Source organism: Rhinolophus sinicus, chromosome 16, assembly GCF_057876585.1.
Source record: "Rhinolophus sinicus isolate RSI-liver-muscle chromosome 16, RSI-T2T, whole genome shotgun sequence".
NCBI lineage: Eukaryota > Metazoa > Chordata > Mammalia > Chiroptera > Rhinolophidae > Rhinolophus > Rhinolophus sinicus.
In genome coordinates this window covers 51,648,880-51,675,116 of record NC_142516.1, presented here as the reverse complement: position 1 = coordinate 51,675,116, position 26,237 = coordinate 51,648,880, and the positions used below count along the sequence as shown (strand labels likewise).

Below are 26,237 nucleotides of genomic sequence, written 5' to 3'. Positions count from 1 at the left end.
GGTTTCTCAAAGTACTGTGACTCTGAAACATGCATATGTCTAAGTGCTAAAATTTCATACACTTATTAGATGAGGTAGGTTTGATTGGAAACAATATATTGACTCCATTTTGAGAATTGATCTCACTAAGATTTGTGTTTAAACAATCCATTCAAATATTTTTAGAGATACCGTCATAATTTCTTCAGCTCATTTTAAGGCGCTAATATTGCCCAGTGATTCATAGGGATTTATTGTAATATTTTATTCCAACTGTAAATTTGTGTCAAAGTTCATGTTCCTCTCATTGTGCAAGAAGATCAAAGGGAGACCTCTGCCTTTTGCTGTCATTTTTGTTTTGTTATGGAATGTTTAGAACAAAGAGGAGAGCAAATGTTGGCAGAGTTTATAATTTGGTTCATCTGGAACAATCAAAAGAGGATGCACTCTAATTACCAAATTAAGACCTCTACTTAATTGATCTTGGAGAATTGGGGAGGAATTCTGTTTCTCTCTTTCCCACTTACTTTCAAAGCCATAGGATCTTCTGTAGCTTATGATTTGTTACAAATTCTCTTCTAAAATTTGTATATTATTCAGGAAATAAGTTTTCAACTCAATTAGTATTCAACTTTTTATTCACGTTTATTATCATCTTTCACATTAAAATGTAGATAAATAATACTGTTCCTTAGAGAAAGTATTACTTTAGGCATAACATAACCATTACTCTTAATTTAGATTTTTCTTCATCCTGGCATCAGTTTGTATTTTGACTACTTTTTCGTTTTGATGACAGAGAATTGGGGTTGGGAGTGGTGCACTTCCTCGTTGTTTGACCTAATTTTAGATATCATTGATTAAGAGATATTGCTGATACACTGTCTGAATTAGCACCTGAAGAGTGTGGAGATAAAATAGTCACATTTGCTTGAATGCTAGCCCATGTTCCAGTCATGTTTACAGAGATGCTTAGGTTACTCTAGTTCTCATGTAAGTTCAAAAATAGCATTAAATAAAAGAAATAGACGGGAACTTATGTTATATAGGCCTTAGCCAGATTACTTATGTGTTGAGATTTGTGATATTAGAATTTTGTTTCTATATTTTGGTAGTTTGGTTAAAGTTAGGTAATTTTGTTCAATGACAAGTTGCTTGAGCCAAAGGGTAGATATTTGAGCCTTACTATCTCTCCAATTTTAATTGAATCTGTAATGGGTATGACTTACTCTGCCAACTCATATATACAAGACATGGTTCTTTAAACTGTTTCCTTTATATCAAAACAAATGAAACTTTCTAAGACCCCATTTTACTGGGGAACGGGGGATTTAATCTAAGTCATTGTTGGTTGGGGCGTCCAATATCTTGCCAAGGTGAGACAAGATCCCAGGGTCTTTGTACGGAGCAGAACATTCCAAGTGCTTTTCTGGTTCTTGGTCCGTTAGGTTGCTGACAAGATGCCCGCTGACAAAGCCCACATGGTCTCTAGAGGTCTGCTGCTCTATGCATAGGAACCTCTGCTGCAGCTGGGAGCCCCCAGACCTAACATCTGGCCTTTGTACATTTGCTATGCAGCCATGATGTCCATCGTCACTCCTCTTCTTGAACTCTGCCTCTCCACTTGGGGGACAGTGAAACTGCTGTTCTTCCCAGACTTTGGGCAGTCTTCCCTTTTCCTGGCTTCCTCCTCCGAGGCGCTCAGAGCACCTGGATAATCTCAGTGGATTTAGACTTCCACACAAGAATGAAAGAGAGGATAGAATCAAGCAGTATTAACTCTTAGCCCTCTTTACCCCCAGAGACGAAAAACAAAACGAAGCAAATTACTAATAAAACAGTGCAACAAATTTTGTGTGGTATACCTGGGTTGCCGAATAGGCTTTGAAACATAGAGTCAAGAATCTACAGCCTACAGAGGCAGAGGGTGTCTGGCTGACCAGATGATTGAACAGCCCTGGCAGACTTCTGGGTGCAGGAAGCTGGGTACTTCCTGGTTCTTATGAGTATTTTGACATAATTTTTAATGTAAGAGAATGTAATCTCCATAACCATTTGCCTTTTCTCTAGGTTTGATTCTTTGGGGCATGCCACCCACACATGTAAACCCATGTAGAATATGTAACAGAAAAGATTTATGATAAGAGTATATGTCTTTTGGACACTTCCGAGAAATTACTGTTTGAGGGAAACAAAGGTAGTCTAGCAGCTTTTAATGACAACTGTGTAAATTGTGCCTTTTAGATACTAAGAATTTATCTCTACTATGAAGGATCGAATGGGATTTTGCCTCTGAACCAGATCATAGATCCTGAAAAAAAAAATTCCATTGATTTATACTGAGTGACTTAGAGTTTACTCTCTTCACGTTGAAGATGCGTGTGGAGGGGAAGGGAGGGTAGGAGGGAGTATAGAAGGCAAACCAGTAGTATTTCCAGCTGTTCAGTAATTTAGAGACAAGGACATATTAACAGTTGTATTCACCAGGGATTGCTGTCTGTCTGCCACGTTACAGCACGTTTAACAGGGAACTTCTCAACCTCATTTATGGCCTTGAACTGGACTTGTCTTGCCTTCTGAATTTCCCTGTGAGTCATAATTTTTTATTCATTTATCCAACCAATATTTATTGAGCAGCTACTCTCACTCATTATTCCATTCTGGTAAGGGGGTCTCACTTTCCCGGTAAGGGGTCTCGGCTTTCCCATTTCTCATCCAGTTTGTGCTTTTGGTTGTTTTGAGGGGAAAACAGCTTAGGGAAAACATGATCTTAATTTATGGAGAAGGGTTTGTAATCTTCAGGCCCTTCAACAACCCTCTTGATTTGTTTTCTTTGTAAAGTCATTTGGGCTTACCCTGTTCCCTCTGTTTGTCTCTACCTGACCTTGTCCAAACTTTATCACAGTATCCTGAGGTCAGAGCAACATCTGCCTAGCTTAGTTTCCTCCCTTCAGTCTTTGCTCTACTTCCACATGTACTGAAAATAGACTATCCTCTTTTTAGTTCCTTAACATGTCACAGCCATGCTTAAAAACCTATAGCTCTTTTGGGGGGCCTGGCCTTGGAGATCCTGTGTAATCTGATAATACTTGAATAAAAACGTGAATGCCTAAGGCTTATAGAGTACTCAGTGTTCCGGAAACTACTGTAAGTGCTTCATATAACGTTGACGTATTAGTTCTCCAAACAGCCTTATGAAAGTAGGTGCAATGACCATCCTCATTTTCCAGGTGAGGAAACAGGCACAGAGAGTTTAAAGAACTTGCCCAAGGTCACACAGCTGCTAAATGAAGCCATTCTGGCCCGAGCACCTCATTCTGTACCACTCCTCGTGCTGACTCCATACCATTTCCTGGTACATTCTCTTCGTTTCAGTTTGGCCAGCCTACACTTTGTACTGCTCTCACCCCTGTGGTCATTAAAAGGCTCAGATCAAGTCTTACCACCTTCACCAAACTTCGTCCAGTTTATACAGATCTTTTTCTTGTTTGGACTCTTTTTGTGCTCAGCATTATGGCAACTCAGTGTAAGATTGAGTGTGTCCTACTTGTTTCTAAAACTCTCTCCAACTGATCAGAAGCTCTTTGAGGGCTAATGCAAAAGCCGAGGACTCATTAGTACAGCAAGGCACCAACCCACAGGTAGTGCTTAATGATTGTTACGTCTGCGTGGCCTTGGGGAAGCTGATGCATTTTTCCCCCATTAAAATATGTGTCCTCCCTCCCTGCTCATCCTTTCTTATATTTTTGGAAGTACAGTCTTAATAGAGCACGTAGTATAATAATTTCACCTGGAGTTCACTTATTTTCACAGATTAAGCCCACAGATATCGTTGGTTTAAGCCTATTGAATTAGATTGTAAGCAAGAATTGTCTAACTCCGCTATGTAGTCACATTCCCTAGAGTATATACTCTAGCACAGAACAGGGATGCAATAAACCTGATCAGTGAGTAATAAATCACTAAACTGGGCCTGTACTGGTATTTCAGTTTTTCAGACTAATGTTTTGCTTATTTAACAAATACATCTGCTCTATTCCCATGGGACTGTTAGAAAATTTGTTGAGGGAAAAGCAATAAAATGTGCTTACATTTCCTCTTTGGTTTTCTAGGCTAATTGTTGGTGAACTTTGTTTAACACTCTGGCTATACTGAGTCTCTGTGGAGCAGAGCAGCTTTCAGTTAACTTGGCAAATCATTACAAGAGAACAGAAGGGTCAGCATAAGCCCTCTCTACTAATTAGTTGATAATTGATGTACAATAGCTGACTGATGGGACTTTAGAATATAAACGTTGGGAATGCTGTTTAATATGTCTTTACATCTTTATGAGGTGGTTTGGAGCTGTGTATACTTAATAACGTCTTATCAAGACTGCCAGTGGGGGGAACACAAATGAGGCTTCATGTCCAGGAATCCGGGGCACTGAGTGGTACAGAAAGGAATATGATATTTTTCATCTCCTGGGATATAAATACGATTCCATTCAATGCAGGGATGAAATGAAATGAGTAATGCTGGTGATTCCATGCTTTGTGGCCAACATTCTTGAATGCTGACTAAGGTTAAAAGAGTGTTGGTGTGAAAGTTATATTCTTTGTGGGATAAACTTGGTAGATTCAAGCTGAATTTCTTTGTGGTGGGCGATTGTATGATTCATGGGGATCTTCATGAACCTGGACTCAGATTTGACCTATTTATTGGCTGGGACAAAGTATCTCACTTTGGAATAGAGACAAAAATAGTCGTTATGTGACCTCCTCCTCCTCTTTAAAGTTGAGCTCAATCTTTATCAACCAATGATAAAATCATCCATCTTACTCCAACCTGCTTCCATTGCCATTGCTGTCTTGTGTCCTCATTTACCACCATGGCTTCTTTCTCCTTGCCTGTTTCTGGTGCACGTCCTCCTCCAGCCTTTCTCCTCATCCCCAACAGTGGGGCGCCCGAGTACTTAGAGCACAGGGTCCCAGATGCATGGCAGCAGGGCAGTTGCGCCAGCCTCATCTGGCTTAGTTGATGTGATATGATGCCTTCAAATTTGCCTTTTTGAAAAGCTTCCCTGGTCACACTAATGGGCAGCCAGATTTGGAACCATTGGTGATACATAATGTCCATTTTGAAAACCAGGTCCTTTAGCCTGACAAAACCGGTCCTCTAAGCTCTGTCTTCTTCCTTTGCTCTGGCCAGAGCCCCCTCTTGCAGGCAGTTGTAACTTCTCTTCATTTTCCCCCATACAGGCCATTCCTCCTCCCTTCTGTGTCTGTCTGCACCCTCCCGTCTCCTCTCATTCATAAGCTCATTCTTTGTGTTGTAACTTACTGTTTTCCAAAGTGTGTTCCTGAGAATGCCAGTCTTGAGAGAGTCTGTAGGGGGGCGAAAAAGCACCCTAAACAAATATACTTTGCATTTCATTTGCTCCTCTGGGAGATTTGTTCTATACATTTGCAGTTTTAAAGGCTCGTGGAAGACCTGTAATAGATGTGTTTAACTTTGTCATATGAGGGATTCCCAAAGCTATTTCACTGTGGCTCTCTTCATGACCCTACTTTATTATCATTGAAAACCTTTTGATTTCCTGAAGAAATTTGGGAAATGCCTTTGTGATTAAAATTATTCTTTAATGAAGTATCCGGTACATAGAAATTCCCCTCTTCTCTAAACTCCTGTCTCTCTAATTCAGCCTCATGCGTATAATCCTATACAGTCCAATATCATTATCAGATTGTTCCTAGGTGAGTATGTCTTATCTACAGAGACTGCAGGCTCCATAGAGGCAGGATGCTGTACCCAGTGTTTCTTATCTTCCATAGGTTTTGTGCAGTTTTAAGCATTTGTAACATTTGATAAATCAAAATGCTTTGCCTGAGTATAGAAGCCAGTTACTTCATTCTTATCCTCCTCCTTTGATGTTTTTAGCCAATTACCCAGGCCGTACTGTATTGCACTACACTCACATATGTTCATTAAGTTGTCTCTATTGTAGCTCAGCAGTGAAACATTACTAATTGGACAAAACACCACATCACAAGCCTAATATGTTTAGTATGCAAGGATTTCTTACATCCAGTTCTAGGGAGGAGTCTGAGTGAGACCTGGGGAGAGTCTAAGAGTAAGGTATGTGGTGAGGAAAGAGAGAGGCCTGAAGCCTGGAGTCCATTGAGGGGAGGACAAGTCTACTGTGTGTCAAGGGCAAGATCACGGGCAGAGAGGTGTCAGCCTGCAGTCCTTGGTCACTCCGGACAAAGAGGTGCTAGAAACAATATCAAACAATATCAGAAAGGTACCACAGAAAACATTTAAAATACATTTATTAAGTGCCAGGCCTTAAGATATGACATAGATCTTTCAATCCTCCAAACAACTCAATGAGGTAAGTACTAGTATTAACCCATTTTAGAGATCGGAACACTGAAGCATAGAGAGCTTAAGTAACCTGCCCAAGGTCACATGGACAGTTAGTGGTGGGGCTCGGATACAAACCCATGCACTTAACTACTGTGCTGTAGACTGTTAACTCACTTCTTTTCTTTCTCTGCTTTTCTACTTTTCTATCTGTCTCCAATGTCCGGTGATTCATTAATCCATTCTTAAAGACCCACCTTGGCATGAGTTTCAAAACCTTTCCTTGAAATGCATGATCCTGGATTGGAAAACAATTGCTCTAAAGAGTATTATTGAGATAGTTAGTAATATTTGAATATAAACAATGTATTACATACTAGTACTAAATCATTGCTGAATGTCTTCAATTTGATGATTGTGTTATGGCTGTATATTTAGGGGTGAAGGGCATAAAATCTATGACATTCTTAAAATTTTCTATAAATTAATTTTCATTAATGTAAGCTTATATAGACAGATGAGGAGACGACTATATTGATAAATAAAGTTTATCTGTAGATAAAATAAAGAGTTCAGTGTACTATTCTTACAACACTTCTGTAGATTTAAAATATTTTAAAAGGTGAAAGATTGATGTGATCTGAAGAGAAACCAGAGTATATAGATTTGAAATATATTAAAGTGAAAGGTAGGGAGTGAAACACTGATCCTTTAAGGTGGTAAGACACATATTAGTATATACTCATCCTTTTAATCCTATTAACAATCCTGTGAGTTAGGTACTGTTACTGCCCCCATTTTCCGGAGCAGGACACTGAGGCACAGAGACTTTAAGGACTTTGTTTAGTGTCACACAGCCAGCGAATGGAGGAGGCAGGACTCAAATCCTGATGTGTATTATTTATGTTTCCATAACATGCTGCATGTGTTAGGTTGAACGATACAGAAATTGCCCGCATTCCATCCTATTTGATCTATAAAGAAAGCCATTTCCTATGATCCAACGTAGGAGCAGGGATCACCTCTTTCCTAATGAATGGTTGGTTTGGTGGTGTTCTTCTTGACCAGAATGCTGGCTCTGTGGGGACCGAGACTGTCCATCTTGCTCACCATTGTCTCCAGGGACTGTCTGGCTTGTGGTTAGCATTTGATAAGTGTCAGCTGAATGAACAATAACCACCAAAAAATGTTTGGTTATTTCTCCCTACCCCTTCCCATGTAAGTGCCATTTCTGCTTCCCCCATACATAGTGTCATTTTTTAGAGGAACCGGTGGATTACCATAAACTGTACTGAAGGATGCAGCCTCAGCAGGGATAATTGTGACATAATCAACTATTTGACTTCTCGAGAACCCTTTAAACTAACGAAGACATTAATTAAAAACATTCCCCTGCGAAGATGACCTCTTAGTTTAGAAACTCTAAAATGCAAAACATTTGTGTTTCCCACCAGCATGCAGTACTCTTGGCTAGGATGTATGTGGTACTCAGAATGCCATCCACTCGGATCCTTATTTGAGCAGTAAACACATTTTTAAAAAACATCGTGCAGTCGCTAAAAATAAGCGGTATTTCAAAATGAAAACCAGTGCACAAGTAGTTGGCACATCTGGTAGTCAGAAAAGTTGTACCGTTTGTTTTCAGGGAATGACAAGCCAAGGAACATTCAAACTTGGCCAGTTGAAAACATTTTCCTATCTGTGGTGACACCTGGTTTGAAAAAAATTGGCTCCAGACTCAAAGCAGATAGAACGTTGGAAATGGGTAGAGAATTAAACAGAATCATCTACTGTCTTGTTTTATGCAAGGAGTTATAAAGAACTGTTTTCTTTTTACTTCAAGAAAGAGATTGGAGTAAAAAAGCAATGGCAGTCATGAACAATAATAACTATAACAGCAGCAATAGCAGCTAACACCCATTGAGTACCCACTATGTGCTAGACAATGTGCGGAGTCCTTCACCTATGTAATTAATACTAGATGTTCAACAACCTAATGAGGTGGTGTTATTTTTATTCCCATTTTACAGATGAGAAGACACAGCATAGAGATAAGGCACATGAATGTTTAAGTAATTTGCCCAAGTCACACAACTACATAGCAGGGGTATGTGTGTGGTGGGGTGGGAATCCCAGGCAGGCTGGAGAGCCCACACTCCAAATACTGCACAAATCTGAATAGTCTAGAGGTGTTCATTCTTTCTAGCATTATGAAAAAAAACCAGAATTAGATGGTTGCATTGAGCTCAGTGTCTCTTGGTCAGACTGTTGTTTGCCTCCACTTTTGAGAGAAATGGTGATGTTTTCCAGAACATTCACACAGCTGCGCCACAAACGTTACATGTTTCCAAGAAATGTACCATTCGGCCTCATGCTTCAAACATGCTGTATGTTATACTTGTCAAAAGCTGTCACTCCTCTGCGGTTAGATGATGTTCAAGTTGACCCGAGTATTTGGGAGAAGAAGGTGATAACAGTGAAAATCATGGACACACTGGGAAAGGAGCAGGGCTGTGGAGAAGTATCAAAAGATCGACTTAGTTGGAGCTTATTTTTGAAAAATGGCACTGCGTTTTAAAACAGAAAACCCAGGAGGGTTTCAGTGGATGTGATTTGACAGTATTTGATATTCACGTATAACTGTATTTTATTTTCATTCATTCATTCCTTCTTAACTTCATTGACAGACTTTATGGTTATGTATAGGCCTTGTTCTGGGTGCTGAGAAGGCAGAGATTCCTGAAACAAGGCCTTACCTTCAGAGAGCAGGAAAGTATAAAAGAGGAGGCGACGGCAGGAATGGAAGCATTGCAGTTCCCTGAAGGTTTTGAGGCAGATACGTTATGAGAGGCCGTGGGGGAATGAAAAGAAGAATTGGTCATCTCTTCCCAGCTGGCAGTGGGGGGGGAGGAGTGAGAGAGGAGGCGACCTTTGAATTGACACCTTGAAAATGCAGAGGTGCTCACTAGGTAGACAAGGTAGGAGGAGGGCGTTCCAGGCAGAGAAGAGTATGAGTAAGACAAGGGTGAACAAAAATTTCAGCCGTCCTGTTGGTATGTGTCCATTGTAAGGTGCACATATTTTCACATCAGAACATCTCTGACGTCTCAATACCATGCACTAGTTTAATTGACTGTTCATGTTTTTATTGACACATAAAGTAACGATATGCCTTACAGCATATGACGTCTTAGATTTGATGAAAGAATGTATTAATATTCTTTGCCACCAAGTCGTATTTTTGGGGTGTGCTGTTCCAGCTGCTCATATGTCTTTGTTGTAGCGATAAATATTAATACTTTTTTACTGAGGAGGAACAAGGCATGACATGACTAAGTTGCTTAGAAGAGTATATGACATTGAATTTGACAGAATACCTGACATCTGATGTTGCTTTTAATAGTAGTGGCTGGTATGGATGGGACCTGGGGAGAGGATTTGAGTGTCTTGTATACTGGACTAGGCTATGCACCATCACATTACCTTTCTTCGAGGTAAAAAGGGGATTTGAAAAGCAAATGGCATGTTGGAATTAATAAAGATCCTAAGTTTGTGATCCTTTCATAAAAATGTACCCCCTATTCTTGATGATGAGATGAAACCCTGATGGTACAGTGTTATATGAGTTGTGAACACAGACTATCTATAACTGATCTTTCAAAGCACAAAAAGATGTGTCATATATAAGCTGCCATCGCAGAGGTAGAGGGAAGGTTCTGGTTTGTGTGTATCTCAAAAAAAAAAAAAAAAAAAATCAGAAATTTCCATTAATGATCTTGGAAAGTATCCAAGGAACAAACGAACCATCCAACACCTAAACTTAAGCCCCCAAGAGCCATGAAAATACATTGGAATCAGATTCTAGTGGAATCTGTTTCTGCTCTGTCAGTAAATCCCTGTGTGGCCTTGGGCAAGTCAATTACCACTTGGATTTTCGTTTCCCAGAGGCTGGACCAGAGCTGGCAGGCTTTCTGCCCGCTAGAGATACTAGGACTCTCCCAGCATTTTTGAGATTTGGTTTCATTGATGAGAGCATAGTGATTGCTCTCTAAGGTCTTGTTGATCCTTCAGTTTTCTGAGCCCTTGGAAGAGAATGTTACAAAAGACGACAGTCATTTTTTTAGCTGTTGATTTAATTTTTGGAAAAACAAAATAGGAAATTATGCCCCCTACAGCTAAGGAAAGTTACTGTGGTGCTTTTCCATCCACTTTGATCCCAAATATATCAGTGGGAAAGATGGGGAATTTGGTGAGAAAAATTTAGAGCCTAATTTGTTAAAAACTGAGATCATATTTATTTTCGTTGTTTGAAATGGGAACAGAGTGTACAGTCACTGAGACTTGACCAGGTAGTTTGCAAAAAAAAAAAAAAAAAAAAAAAAAAAAATTGGAAAAAGTACATCCATGTAAAAAGAATGTCTAGAATGATTCAACCGTTATTATTTTTTTGTGAGTGAGTCATGGCAGCATTTGCCTTTCTCCTCTTTGCTTTTCACTTTTCCCTAACAACAAGGATTCTTGTGGATTTTTTTTTTCCTTTCCCCTTTGAGTATGTACCACATTTTACTACATTTGAAGATTGTTACTAATGAAATAAAAAATCTATGTCGAATTTGGTTACCATGCTGCTTTTATGAGTATAATGAGTGTTTTGTTTATGGTTCTCTCATCCTGATTTTTTTTTTTAATTGGGTATATGTCCAATGACAGTGTATTGGGATGAAGAGGAGAAATCAAGATTGGAGAGACACAGACTCTAACCTTTTAAAGAGCCCTTTTGGAAGGCCAGAATTGGAATGAAGTAAACCAGTTAAACAAGTTTTCTTTTTGTTTCCCCCTCAACAGTGTCAACTTTCCTTGCTGGGTGATTCAAGATATTAGCTATTTTAGAAAAAAACTTGGTTTGATATAAGTAATCCCATCTACTTGCCACCTTAACCCTTTAGGTAAGGAGATGGTAAAATATGATTCTTAATATAACTTGGCACTTCTACATAAAAGGAGCAAAATATAAGCACATTTTGTATAAGTGGTGTTGTAGATGGGTTGCTATTGTAGCATTATGGCTTTTTTCATTAGAATTAGAGGAAGCTTTTTGGTATCACGAATATTAAAGAAAAAGAAAAAGAGCCATGGACTGTCTCTAAAGATGGGTCCTGATAAAAGTGTGCACATGTGTGTTTTTACTGATTTCTGATGTAAGGGACATGAAAGCTAACCTGATTCATTTGTTTTTAGGGGCTCTTGGCTTTGGGCCTCAGTGCAAGTCCATTGGAAAAGGCAGCTGCAACAATCTAGTGGTCACCAGCAGCCCCATGATGGTTCAGCGACTGGGACCCATTTCACCTCCAGCAAGCCAGGTCTCTACAGCATGCCACCAGTTCAGTCCTAGCTTACAGAGGGCAATGAATGCAGCCAACCTGAATATACCTCCTTCAGATACCAGGTCTCAAGTTACTTTTTTTTCCCCTTCTTATGGTATAATCACACCCCATGAGTGTTTTCCCTTCCTTTCCTGAGTGCACACACACACACACACACACACACACACTCACACACTCACACTCTCTCAAGCCACTCTTTCAATTTGAGCTTTGTAAGGGAATGTATATAAAAACTTAAGTATGTGCCATCTCATCTTAATTGGGAGGAATGGTTAGTACCTGCTATCTTGTGGTGGGGGGAAATTAATGCCCAGCTTGAGATTTCGGGGCCTCCGTGACTAAAGCCCAGCATGTAAATGTGTCCATTCCTGGGGAAGTAAATCATGTGTCACGGCCTAGAAAACTGAGATGTCCCAGGTGCGTCAGTTTTACCTGCTCATTTTTCATTTTCCGGCTGCTTTACAACTGTTTTGTCTGTCCATTTTCCGCCCTATCCACCTGATTCCCTGACTATCTATTAAGTGCCTACTGTCTGCATAATATAATGGTTGAAGTTTAGGGAGGTGGTAGAAAAAAAATAAAGACAGAAAACATGAATTTCAAGACCTTGTCTCTGGGAAGACATACTTTCATGTATGAGTTACATAACATTTTAATACAGTATCTAATTAGGTGCTGGAATAAGGAGGTCCAATAAATGCCACTAATCTCTCCATGGGAGAGAACTGAATAGGAAAGGGAAACCACCCCCTCAGACAAATACGTCTTTCAGGACTGATATTATAGGGAACAGAAAACCAAAGTACTCTGCAGTGTATAAGGTCTATTTCTATGTTTGAAATGAATGATTTCATCTTGTAGAAGTTGCATTCTTGGAGAAACACAATCTAAAGTTTTTGCCTTAGTCCTGGCTCTGCTGTAACTGGTTGTGCAAAGGAATTGGACTTGACCTCTGCTTCCTTTTCTTGGGGGGATCTTAGGAGGGGGTGACTGGAATCCACTGAGATGCCCTGCAGTTCTGAGATCCTGTTTCTTCCTCCTCCTTTTCCTTCTGTTCCTCTTTCCCCCTCTCATGTCTCCGCACTGTCCTCCTAGCTGCTGTGTGAGACTGTGAAATCATAGTTCCTGGATCATTTTTTTATGCCAGTTCTTTCATGATATGGAAACTTGTTTTTCACCTGAGCTTTTTCTATCCTGGGAAGTTGCCGCTGTCATTTCCCCATTGATGATTATGCCTTGAGGGACTCCTCCGACTTGCTGAGTGTTGCATGTAAAATTAAGTGTACTCATGGGGGAGGTGTCGTTGGGAAGCCTTTAGCTTCCGGTCGGTGGCAAGTCCAGCCCATGCCTTGAAAGCAGAGTCAGAATTAATGGAGAAAGTGATGGTAGGCAGGGCTTTGGCTGCTCCAGCCATGTACCTAACGCAGTTCCTTTCAGGGATTGACCAGAGATGGGTCATTATCTAGGTGTCTTCTGGAATATTTGAGTCCTTAGCATAATTTTATGTCCTTAAAAGACAACATCTTAAAGATGCACTGACATATGTTTTTGACTATGTATTGTGTGAATCCTATTGAAATCATTTCTTTGCAGGATGGGCCAAGAAACAGGAGTCAGGAAGTGGCGTGGTGAAGTATGGGACTTTTAGCAATTTGGAAAGGTCACATTTATTTGTGATCCTGGGTTTGTGTGTTCTCTCAGAGGAGAGAAAGGATAGGAAGCAACAGTTTAACTTGAAGGCATTTACTGCCTAGGGATAAAGATGGAGAGAATCAGCTTTGTGTTTTATTCATGGGGGTGGTGATGCAGGGGTGTGGGAGGAGGGAGCATGAACTGTTCAGTCAGAATGACGGCCACCCTGCAGAAAGCTGTAAAATTTATTGGTTCTTCCTGATAATCTATGTAATTCTTACTCATTGTGGAAAATATGGAAAAGCACAAGGCAGTCATCCTGAATCCTACCACCCACAGGCAACCATGGGTGGGATTCTGATGTACATTCTTCTAGTTATATGTACATCCTTGTAGTATATGATGTATACACACATCAAAGCATAGGTTTTCCTTTGTACCAAATGGGTCTAATAATCTACATAGTGTTATAATTACCTTTTCTCAGTTAATAGAAACTCTTTTGTAATGAAAGCATCATATAATAGCTTCCTACCCAAGATTCCATTTTATTTTAAAAGCATATAAATATAACTTTAATTTTTTTTATCAGCCTTTTATGACTGGGCATTTAGTTTCCCTTTGTTTCGGTATTATAGGTAATACTTTATTGAATAATCTTGTAAATGTTTTGAGGCATATCTCTGGTATTAGAATAAATTATTAGAAGTGAAATTTGCTGAGTTAAAGGAAACGTACAGTTTTGAGGCTTTTCATATATATTCTCAAATTTGCACTGCAGAAAAGGCTTACCCACTTACAAACTCACTAACAACAGTCTTAGAGTTTCTGTTTTCCCATGTCTTATCAAATACAAATTATTATTTTTATTACTTCTGCCAATGTAATGTACAAGATGTTATTTCATCTTAATTTGCATCTCTTAATTATTGATAACATTGAGTAGTTTTATAGATTTACTGACTGTATTTCTTCTTTTAAATCTTTCAGTAATTTTTTTTCTGGAGTGCTCATCTTGGAAAAAGCACTCTTCCTTGGCTTTGTTGGGTTCTGTTTAACGGGGTGAATCATGCCCTAATGCTGTACATTTGCCTTTATTAATTTCCCAACCATTTCTGATTAGCCCTACTGAATGAGAAATACAAACTATACCTGAACTATCCTGAAAATCCAGGAGCCATTCTTGATTTAGGTCTTGTAAATACTCTGTAATACAGAGACCATTGTGTTAGGTTGGTGCAAAAGTAATTGCACCAACCTAATGTATATTTTCCCTAAAGTGACAAAGCTGAAGTGCTGATATGATAACCTCTTACAGTGGCTTCATATACAAATCTACATTTTATGATTGAATGTTCATAAACTACATGCAAGTATTATCTCTGTATTATAGATGACAGACCTAAGGCACAGAAAGTCGAAATGCTTTTCCTAGTGTCACTTAGCTTGTCAGTCACAAAGTTTAACCATCAGTTTAATGTCATTCCAGATCCAAAAGGCACCACATTTTTCTCTCCTAAACCAGAAATTATTGAGGAGATTTCTGGGAATGGAATTTCTTAGGGTTTTCTTTTGGGTTGGAGTGTGTCCACAAAGCTCAGAGGAGGCCAAGGGGACAGAGAATGGACTCCGGGCTGTCTGTAAGTTCTAACATTTTATAAAGCCATCCAGTGTTCAGAGGCAATGCTGATTCTTCCAGAGGATTTGTCCAGGCACATAGACAAGAACTTCCATATAGACTAGGGTATACATATACATATACATGTATGTGTATATACCTATGTACCAAGGGTGCCAAAAAATACATACACATTTTAAGAGATGTTCTCTATGTATTACTTTTCAAAGTTGAATTGAATTACAGTAGCAATGTGTAGTATGACGTTTGCTGAAAAGATGGTGTTAGTCAAATGAATGGTGGCATCACCATGTGACAGGCAAGATGGTCAAAGAAAATGGCAGAAGCCTGGTGTCTTTCAAGGAGCGCAAGACCGTTTTGAAATGGCATTTGACATTTGAGAACGCTGTGGAAGTACGACGACAGTGGAGGCACGCGTACACAACAGGACCTCCAACACGCCTAACAATTGCACGCATTCGTGATAAGTTTGAGATGCATGGTGCTGTGTGTGATGTGCACAAGGGAAGATCCTCGTACAGCAACAAGTCCTGCTTCTTCTGCTGTGGTATTGGAACAGTTTACACACAGAAGTTTACCACTTTGATCACCTCTAATAATTGCAGAAGTCAAACATGACTTGTATTCATCGTTTGTTATCGGTATATATTGAGTATTAAAATTTTACTACAGTTTTTTCCTTTCTTAAAATGTGTATACTTTTTTTTTTTTTGGCACCCTCTGTATATATATAATTATTTCTCTCTCTCTCGAGCATCAGTTTGAGGACTTCCATATGATCTGTAAGTTGGTATTTCTTTTGAGCTTGGCATTGAACCAAGCAATTCAGCTTGTTTATCACTTCTCTTCTGGCCCCTGAGGGTCACTGAACTCTTGCTTCACTAGCTACCCTAACCTGTTTCACTGATAGTTTCTGAGTTTTTCATGTTGGTTTTCTTTTGTTTGAGCTATATCTCTTTCCGTTCACATATAGCTCCAAATTAACCAGTCACCAAAAAGAATATCCTCAGGATCAGATGAACATATGGAAATAGAGATTGCTCTCAGTATGGTGATAGAACACAGCTCTGTCACTGGCGTATGTAGACGCAGGGATTACAGGAGAGATTCCTTTGGAACATTTCAGTTGTTCAACATATTGTTGCAGAAAGAGAACAGAAAATGTGGGTTCCAATTGTAGCTTGTATGACTTTAAGCCTGTTATACCAGGTCCTTTAATCCAGCAGAGCATTATGGACTACATACATATAGGCTATGATGTAGGGAAAACAACAGAGGGTGTATGTGATCAAGCTAAGTGACTGCCTATAAGGAATTTGGTCCTTAAATAGAGGTTATTTTTAAAATCCAGTCTATTTACCTCACAGGCTGTGTCAAATGAAATAATGTATAGAGAAAATGCTCTGTGAACTATAAATGATGATTGTTATCCTTATATTCATTATTTATTCACCTTTTTAATCAACAACTTATGGAAACATATATCTAACACTCTGGTGGGTGGTAGAGAATATAAAAATGATCCCTTCTGTTGATGGCCTTTGGATTTTATTGAGGAAGATCATTTTATTCAGGAAGTTAGCTACATATGAGGCTGGTATAGACAGTATATAACTTCTTTGGAAAGAAGACTCTTATTGAAAGCTAGTGTGTTTGGGGGAGGTTTCATGGATTAAAACTTTGAAAAATTAAAAGATCTGGGTAATTGCACAAGAGGGATGAGAGCTACTAGGCAAAGGCCATTTGTTCAAAGTTTTGTTCTTATTTCACATTTGAAATAGAAAAGAGAGTTCTCTGTGTGTATTATGGCCTTAGTGAATAGAATATAGACTTTGCTTTTGAAAAATATATATGATAACAGTCTTAGAAAACTGAGAAGTCTAAGGAGTTAAAGAACATGCCTACATGGCATTATGTTCAGATTTAAATTGAGCCATGGTTAGGTATAATTGAGAAAAATAAGAAACATTTCTCAACAATGGAGTAAATGGTTATTTACTCAGCCACGTCTCACTATAGGCTGCTCTCAAACCAAGTAATATAATTACATATACAAAGTACATGCAGGTGGATAAATTGCTTTCTGCCTGCTATATACACGGCTTGTAAATCTGAAATGCTTCAGTGTAACAGTGACCAGGCAGATGTACTATTTGAGAATGTTCTGTAAACTTTCTCAATCTCAGGGTAAAAAGCACAGTCAGTTATCTTTGCCTCCTATATGACACAACTATTGATTTGGCTAGGATCAGAAAGTAATTCCTGGATCTCCTTGGGGAAGGGACCAAAAGGCCCTTGACATCCAATCACCAGGAACCTTCAGCTGAGCTCTGCAGGGAGAGCTGCATGCTGCAGGTGTGCTGGGGAAATAATTGAAAGTGTCCATGGGGAATTGAAAAAAACAGATGGTTCAGAAACCAGTTTGGAGCTTGCGAAAGGACTTCAGCCCAAACATAAGGATGTAGACCAAGAAAAAAGCCTGTGTCAAGGGCAGTTGGACGTAAATTCCTGCTGTTTGTCATCGGTAAACATTACTTCACTGGATAGAAACATCACATCGATAATGGTGTTACTATCACCTTATGCTGTGCATTTCGGAGCTGAGAAATTTTCTGGCTAATATCTCATGCTTGTAGGGAACAGTGTTCCTGACTTCCATTTTGTAAAAAGAAGTAAAAGGAACAGATGGGATGAGAATGCTTCTCTTTTCCCTCAGTTTCTTTGCAACAGGTTGCTATTTAACAGCTAGAATTAGTAAATGGGTCTGTTTTGGGAAGATAGACATTTTATATAATATTTTGTTTTCATTAATTTTTTTTTGGTCAGAAAAAATACTCTGTAGAAAGCCAAAACAGGTACATATAAATAAGCCAGGTTTTTCTGATATACTCCGTGTCTATGTTGAGAAATACAGCGATTTATGTCTAGCCTTTGTGACAACTTTTTCATCCAAGGGACATAGCTTTTCTTTTCAGTGATATTTAAGGCAATGATATCATAGTAAAGCAAAATGAATTTTAAAGTGGCCAGACTACATTACAAACCATTTTGATACGCAGGTAAATATTGTAACATGTGAGGCATGTTTTGAAAAGGGTAAGAACAGGACAGGAATCGTTGCACAGTGAACTACTGTAAACTAATGATCTACTCTTGGCCCAAAGCTGCTCTGATTTAAGGACAAGAGCTTATGGAAAACCCAAAACTAGTGAGTGTGATTAAACCCTACACAGCCCATATGCATAATTCTAAATATGACTGGATTTCAGGTTGTTATTCATTTATATATTATAGATATATTTCATATTTTTTCATTTCCTGGGATGATTTGAAACTGTAATTAGGTACTGATTGCATTGCTATCTTTTAAAAAAAATCCTTTAAAATTCCTTAATATCAGTGAAACTAAATTGTGAAAGTATTATTAGGTCTTCAGGATGACTCTTTGACTTTGAGGATTTACTTTTTTTTGAATCAAGCATGGGTTTATGTTTCACCTCACCAAATTGATTTTACTCAAAGGCTGAGATTGTGTTTAGACTTGTATTCCCTGAAATGCCTATTTGTAATTTCTGCACACAGTAGGTGCTTAATAAATATTTGCTTATTTGGTTTGCCGTGACACGCATCAATAATTATTCCCAGGTCACTAAATTTTCTCCCTACATTAAATTTTTTTTTAAATAAAGCAAGGACAATTTATTATAATTAAAGTATTAAGATTATTTATGACAATAGATCTTTTGTTTTATTATTCCAGTGAGCATTTGCCTTTATTGTGCTTGGTAAAATGTTATTTACCAGGAACTAAAAGCCTTAGTGTTATCTTAGCCAAAGAATGTGTGTTTAGCAGAGAATGTAATTAGGGGAAATACTTAAGAGATTGTCAGCGCAATGTTCTTTTAGCTCTTAAGCAATCCATATCCTGCTAAAATGTTTGTCTTGTTTTTTTTTTTTCTTCCCTGTTGGCTACTGTTCCAGGTCCCTTATTTCGCGGGAGTCTTTGGCGTCCACGACTTTGAGTCTGACAGAAAGTCAGTCGGCTTTGAGTGTGAAGCAAGAGTGGTCTCACGGCTACAGGGCTCTCCCATCGCTCTCCTCCAACCACAGCTCTCAGAATGGCATTGATCTAGGGGATCTGCTTAGCCTTCCTCCTGGGACAGCCATGTCCAGCAATAGTGTCTCTAACTCATTGCCATCCTACCTTTTCAGCATGGAAAATAGCCACTCTCCTTATCCTAGTCCCCGACACTCTTCGGCCAGATCCCACTCGGCCCGCTCCAAGAAGAGAGCGCTGTCCCTGTCCCCACTGTCCGATGGCATTGGGATAGACTTCAATACCATCATCCGCACCTCTCCCACGTCCTTGGTCGCCTACATCAACGGGTCGAGGGCTTCCCCGGCCAACATGTCCCCACAGCCCGAGGTCTATGGGCATTTCCTGGGAGTACGCGGTAGCTGCATTCCACAGCCGTGTCCGGGGCCCAGTAGCCAGATGGGTGTGCGGGTGGCCAGTGGTGGCTTGGCGCTCCCGGCCTACGGCGAGGACAGCTCTCTGGAGTACGAGCGCATGCAGCAGCTGGAGCACGGCGGCCTCCAGCCCGGCATGGTGAACAACATGGTAGTGCAGCATGGCCAGCCAGGCCCGGACGGCCAGCCAGCCAGCCTGCTGAAGACCGAGCGCCTGGATGATTTCTCCAGCGGCGCCCTCGACCTGACCCCTGCGCCGCCTCTGCCACCACCACCCCAAGGCCCCCCACCGCCCTACCATGCCCACCTGCACCTGCACCACCAAGAGCTCGTCCCCCATGCCCAGACGCTGGCCCTGCCTCAGGCCAACCTGGAGGAAGATGGGGAGATGGACGATGTCGGGGGCAAGCACTGCTGTCGCTGGATCGACTGCAGCGCCTTATATGACCAGCAGGAGGAACTGGTGCGGCACATCGAGAAGGTTCACATAGACCAGCGCAAAGGGGAAGACTTCACGTGCTTCTGGGCCGGGTGTCCTCGGAGGTACAAGCCATTCAATGCCCGCTATAAACTGCTCATTCACATGAGAGTCCACTCCGGAGAGAAGCCCAACAAGTGTACGGTGAGTTTTCCAAAGCCCACGGGGGCCCATTGAAAGTGCACCTGTCTTTTCTAAACTAGGTCCGCAAATCAGGGGACATTTTCTTCATTGATGGGTTTTGGATGTGTGTGGGACCAGGTATGCATGAGATTTGACTCCTCTTCAGTCTGAGGAAGGGGAAGATTTCTTTAATTATTAGCTGCTGGGGTATCTCTCCACTTCTCGATTCTTTTCTGCAAATGTACAGGATTCATCACTTCAAGCGAGGTAAACCTGCCAGTGTCCAAAATCTCAGAAAACATGTCTGCCAGGTACCAACTCGAAGTTGCTGAAATGTGCAGGGCAGAGGAATACACACCGCACCCCCAGCGAGCTTTATGCCTTTTCCAAAGCAAATATTCAGTGATTTTTTTCTTTCTGTCTAATAACCGTGCTAGTATTGGGGTTGGGGGAGGGGTGGTTCTGATATTTGGAAAGGAACTCACACTTAGCAGCTTGGCTAGTTACCATGCTGCTGCGTGCACCTTCACGCCTGCACACTGCACACTCCAGGGTTGGGAGACTAGTTAATGATTTATAGCCAGCAAAACAACACCCAGGGGGATACACAGGAGCAGAATCTCACAGGATCTCACCATATTTTAAGGAGAGAGAATTTTGTGGAAAGGTACAGGAGAAAGAACCGAGAGGGCAATGTGCCTTTTGTGTTGAAGGAAATGGCCGTGGTGTCTCTTTCTCCCCCGCATCCCCCTTTCACAACATTGATCCTGGACCTATCTCTGTTTCTTGGCAAAACTGACTGTTTTTTAATAATACTACTCTTAAATGATTTCACAGTCTTTTCACACCTAACAGAAACCCGCAGGGTTTACAAGCAGGACATCACCCTTGGGATCACAGGGCAACTTTGCACAACCTCAGACAGCTCACTTAACTCTCGGAAAAAGAAGAACATGCGTTTTAGATTAGCTTAGATGGACAGGATTAATTTTTTTAGGGTTAAAATCTGAGAATGGTAGGTACTCCCTGGATACTGAATATGCTACAGGTCACTAAATGTGTGAAATATATAAATCATTTTGAAAAGGAACTTATTTAAAGGGTGGTCCCCCAGACAGAGTTCATTCTTCCTATAGAATGTCTTAACAATAAAGAACCCAGACCACATGTTTATGTTTGTGTGTAGATTGGCCAAGTTGTCTGATTCATGTAAAAGCAAACCAAACAGATGATAGCTGTAATGCAAGTGTTAGAGGCACGTTTTCACCGTCCAGTAGGTATTTTTTGAAAGAGTTTTAAGAATTTCTGGTGGAATAAAATTGCATTTCTTGTCGTTACATTGTGCCCCATGTTGTGATTTTTCTTAAGGAAAACCTGAAGCTGATACATTGTGAGAATGCCAGGTTATATGAGTGAAAAGAATAATGACATTCCAGGAGGCAAAACCTTACTCTGTCAGTAGGGTTCTGCATTAAAAATGCCAGAAAGAGACAAGCAATTGAAGGCAATTCCATTTACTTTGTTTGGAACACACCGGCCTATTGCAGGCAGGAAAGACATTCAGTCTCTGAACGAAAACAGTCCAACCTTTTAGTTATGACTAATCCTGGCCGAAAATAGTTTGCTGGATTTGGCTTTACTGAAGAAAAAAAAAAAAAAAAAAAACCCATAAAAGCTCGAATTATCCAAAAAAATATTTTTTGCATTGCAAAATTAATTTTTGTGCAATAGGATTTCCCTACTTTCCCACTGTTCTTAGATTTTGCAAAGGCATAGAACAAGTTGACTTTTGCTAAAGTACATGATGACTATTTAAAAATAAAAATACTTCAGTGAAGGAGTAACCTGAGAGGTGAATGTTTGCAGGCCTCCTCTGCAGAGCTTTCCATTGTATTGTTCAAGATGGGTAAAGGAGGTGATTTCTCTTCTCCCCTAGTCTGTCCACTCCTCGCTTCTAAATGAAATCTTTGCAAAATTCAGATTGCTAGATTTAATTCCATATCAAATTTAGAACCACAGAGCATTTACTTACACACATTATAGTGCAAGTGTATTTATACGAAACAAGGTTTCTTAGGAGCTGACTAATGTTGCAGTTCTAGTCTTGGGAGTATGTATTTTTAGTAGGAAGACATCCATTTTCATATAACACATATCATGAGCATTATGTCTTTTGAAAACTGTTTTGTGGCTACATGTCATTTGCTTGATTTGTAGGGCTATAGCTAACGGGCAACAGAAAATTTTACTGTGAAGGTTTAGCAGTCTTCTCAAGTGATAGTTCATGGATAGAAGACAGTGTGCTTACCATGAATGCACACGTGAAAAAGATTCCTTTTTCTGCCTTTTGCAAAACCAACCTTTCCACTGTTGGAATCCAGACATTAAGAACTGTTAAAACTGAAATGTGTCATCTCCTACTGCTTTGAAATCTGATGGTAGTTCATTCAAAGCTCACGATCTTGCCAAGTACAATGACCACATTCCTGTTTTGGAGACATGAAGTGATCTTCGGGTTTTTGTGGCTGTGTCACATGCTGCAGAGGCTAGGAGCTCTGTTTAAATTATAAGACCCAATCCACTTTGGTTTTACGTAAGTTTCACTGCTATTCATTTTCTGTGGACCCTAGTTTGTGTTAGTCATCATTTTCACTCACTTCGCTATTTGACCCAAGAAAGATGTGATGACCCATTGTGTTTGGTGCCCATGACTACGAGCAGCGCTATGAACTTCTGGAAGCCAGGGTAAGAGAAGGGTGTGTGAAAGGGCTCCTCAGGGACAGCCTGTGTGCAGTAAGAGGCTACCACGGCTGTAAGAGGCTACCACTCCCTTGATACCAAGTTTCATTTCATGCATGGGAGGACACATTCTCAGAATCTCTGACTTGAACTCCTCGGCCTTACCCAGAACTCTGGGATTCAGATCATTCACGATTCTAGGTGGCCGAACTGGGGAGAATTGTTCATTTATTATTTGGTTAACTTACTGGAAGAAGAGAATGGTTTCTTCTCTCTTTCCCACCCAAACAATTCCACCCCTCTGTTGATCTCATACTATTGCTTCTGTGAAAAGCCAAACCAGCTGTTCTCTTTCCAGGCTTGAACTGGAACACAGACATACTCCCAGCCAGTGGCAAAGGCCTTGGGAAGTAAGGCCTCGTCAGGCAGACAGGCAGACCTCAGTTAACTCAGAAAGAAATATGGCAATATTATATTAAAAATATCTGAGTATATTGACTGCGATCTACTGATTTCAGGGTGCCAAAGCATTCTACTTAGACCTTCCTGAACTTAGACAAACCCCAACATTGATGAATCTCAGAATCAACAGAACTTTTGAGCATTTCCGGGTATAATTGTACTGAATTCTATTATGTCTTTCTGAGATGGTAAGGTTTCAAATTCCCAAGTCAGAACAATCATGGAGTCTCTGAATTTCTTTCCCCAATGCCTGTTTCATGTTCCTAAAAGGCAACATAAAATGTAATCCCAAATTATAGATGTGCACTAACCGTCTCTAACAGTATCCATAGTAATGGTTCTAACAGAGCTCATGCTGAGAATGTTTTTACTGTAGGTCTTTTTTTTTTTAATTAAACGTATTGGGGTGACAATGGTTAGTAAAATTATATAGGTTTCAAGTGTACAATTCTGTAATACATCATCTACGTATCACATTGTGTGCTCACCACCAAGAGTCAGTTTCCCTTCCATCACCATATATTTGACCCCCTTCACCTTCTTCTATCACCCTGCCTCCCCCCTTACCCTCTGGTAACCACTGAACTGTTGTCTGTGTTTATGAGTTTTTGTTTCTTTGTCTCGTTCCCTTCTTATATCCCACATATGAGTGAAGTCATAGGTTCTCAACTTTTTCTGTCTGACTTATGTTGCTTAGCATTTGCCGTTAAGTTGAAGAGTGTGCAGTGCCTGGGTAGCGTTCCCAGGAAGGTGTGTTCTCAATGAGCTGAAGCAGCTCAGTCTGCCAGTACCGCTCATGAGAAAGCCTATCTGATTGGAGCAGAGTGTGCAGAGGTACAGGGCTCTGTTGCCAGGCTCAGAAACCCTGATGGCTTGCCTTGATGCACAATAGAAAGCAGTTGTGCTGGGAGGTTAGGGAGTGTTAGTAAGGGAATTAGGGAGAATGTGGGTCGCCACTTAAATTTTGCTTATTTTCCCTGGATGAATTTTATCCAATAGCAAAAAGGAATTTTGCAAAACTTTTACCCACCCACAGATTTTCACGAAAATGTCACTGACCAAAGACAGCTTTGAATTTTGTATGAATTGACTCATTTCTCCACAGGCATTTTGCCTGGCAAAATCCAGAGTATTTGCTTTGGCTTGAATACTGGGCAGTTTGCTTTTTAAGTAACATTGGATTATGAGTACAAGAAAATAAATACAGAGCTCGGGCCATGTCCCCATTCCTCTTTAATGGCCTGATTTATGGGTTCATGGGCCAGCATTAGCCATGAAAGACGTTTCTTGAGGAAAAGTAAAATCAGTATAAAGTGTGGAAGAAAGTTTTTTTCCACATCCTTTATTTTATTATTTTGATAAGATTTGGCATTGATGGGGTGACCACAATTACAGGACCAGAAGAGACGTTAGGAAAATACCATCTAAGCATAACTATTAGTTACCACTCTATAACCTTCATATTGGCAGCAATTAATAAGTTCTTATAATGTCAAGTATTGATGAGGGTATGCAGAATGGGGAATGCTTTAATATTGCTGGTGAGAATAAATTGTTGTAACCACTTTGGAAACATTTTGGTAATACCTAGTAAAGATGAAGATGAGCATGTCCAACAAAACCAGGTCTGTGTGTCTACGCTCCCTACAGAAACTCTGAAATAGGGTGGCAGGGACACCCACAGAAAGGTATTTATTGCACCTCTGCTTTTAAAACATGTAAATAACCGAAGTGTTTGTAGATAGGTAAATCAAGAAACTGTAATTTATTCCTAATGATAGAATATAAAGGAGTTTAAAATTAATGAATTAGATCTAAATCTCTATATCTGTAAATACATATATATATGTACCAATGTGGATAAATCTCACAACAATGTTAAATGAAAAAATTAAATGCAAAAGGATATATACAGTATAATACAATTTATGCACCTTTAAACACACACTAAGCAGTATTATATAGTTATTGTAAATACATAATTACTTGCTTAAACAATAAAATTGTGTGACCAGGATAATCAGTAACCGTAGGACAATGAATACTTCTAAAGAGGAAAGAAATAGGAAGAAATGGGATGTGGGAATTTTACTTTATCTTTTTTTTCCCCCCAAAGCATTAGGGAACTAAAATATGGCAAAACATTAATTTCTTTTTAGCTTGGTGATGGTGACATACGACTGAGTATCTATCTTCTAATTTATATTTTCTATGCTTTGCTCACTGTGTTGAAATATTTCATAACGGTAAGTATGTATTTTTGTTAAAAATATAAGAAAATACATAACACTCCAATTCCCTTCCACACATAGCATTTTTTCAGACGAGGAGAACGTCTAGAGAAATTAAGTGATTTTTCTAAGACTAGTAAATTGTTTGGCTATTGCCTACTTCGCACCCCCAAGGGGTGGTTCTTGGCTGACATTGGAATCCCCTGAAGAGCTTTATAAAGTATCCATACCTGGACCCCCTCCCCAGAGTCTGTGATGTCATTGGTTTGGGGTGCAGCTTCCCAGCTAAGTCTAATGTGCAGCCAAGGGTGTGAACCAGTACTCTAAAAGCTTCAACCTATGTCCTGACATTGAACTCTAGATAAATGAAAGCCTACCCTGTCATTTCAGTTAAGGTGTAGGGAGGCAGTGTTTAGGAGCGAATACATCTGCATTATCATCAATGCCCTGACAATGATTAGGGTAATTTCATGTTCCCTTGTAATAAAATTCAGAGACAAGAGATAAGGAGATAATAGAGCGAACCTGGTAGTGGCACAAGGCTTTCACCTGAGTGTCCATATTCAGAGTACTCTTTCTCTACAATTAACAGTCAGTTAAAGGTTGGGATGAGACTGTGTTGAGCAATGTATGTCATTACCACCTCCTTGCCTCCCTGAGTTAAAGGTGAAACTGACAAATCTGTCACATAGTTCATCTCTAAAGGTGAGATAAAGTGTTCTCCCTTCCAAATACAGTGCAGCCTTTCTGCTTTT

General features: G+C 39.9%; 1 protein-coding gene across 4 annotated transcripts in view; it reads left to right on the top strand.

The window, feature by feature from the left end:
- The window catches only part of GLIS3 (GLIS family zinc finger 3), a 471,393-nt gene that overhangs the window by 173,060 nt on the left and 272,096 nt on the right, over positions 1–26,237 (top strand). For all 4 annotated transcript variants that reach the window (XM_074330482.2, XM_074330483.2, XM_019729930.3 and 1 more), the window contains 2 exons: positions 11,563–11,770; positions 18,961–20,071. In XM_074330482.2, the coding sequence (XP_074186583.2) occupies positions 11,563–11,770; positions 18,961–20,071 (1,319 nt within the window). The remainder of the gene's footprint in view (positions 1–11,562; positions 11,771–18,960; positions 20,072–26,237) is intronic.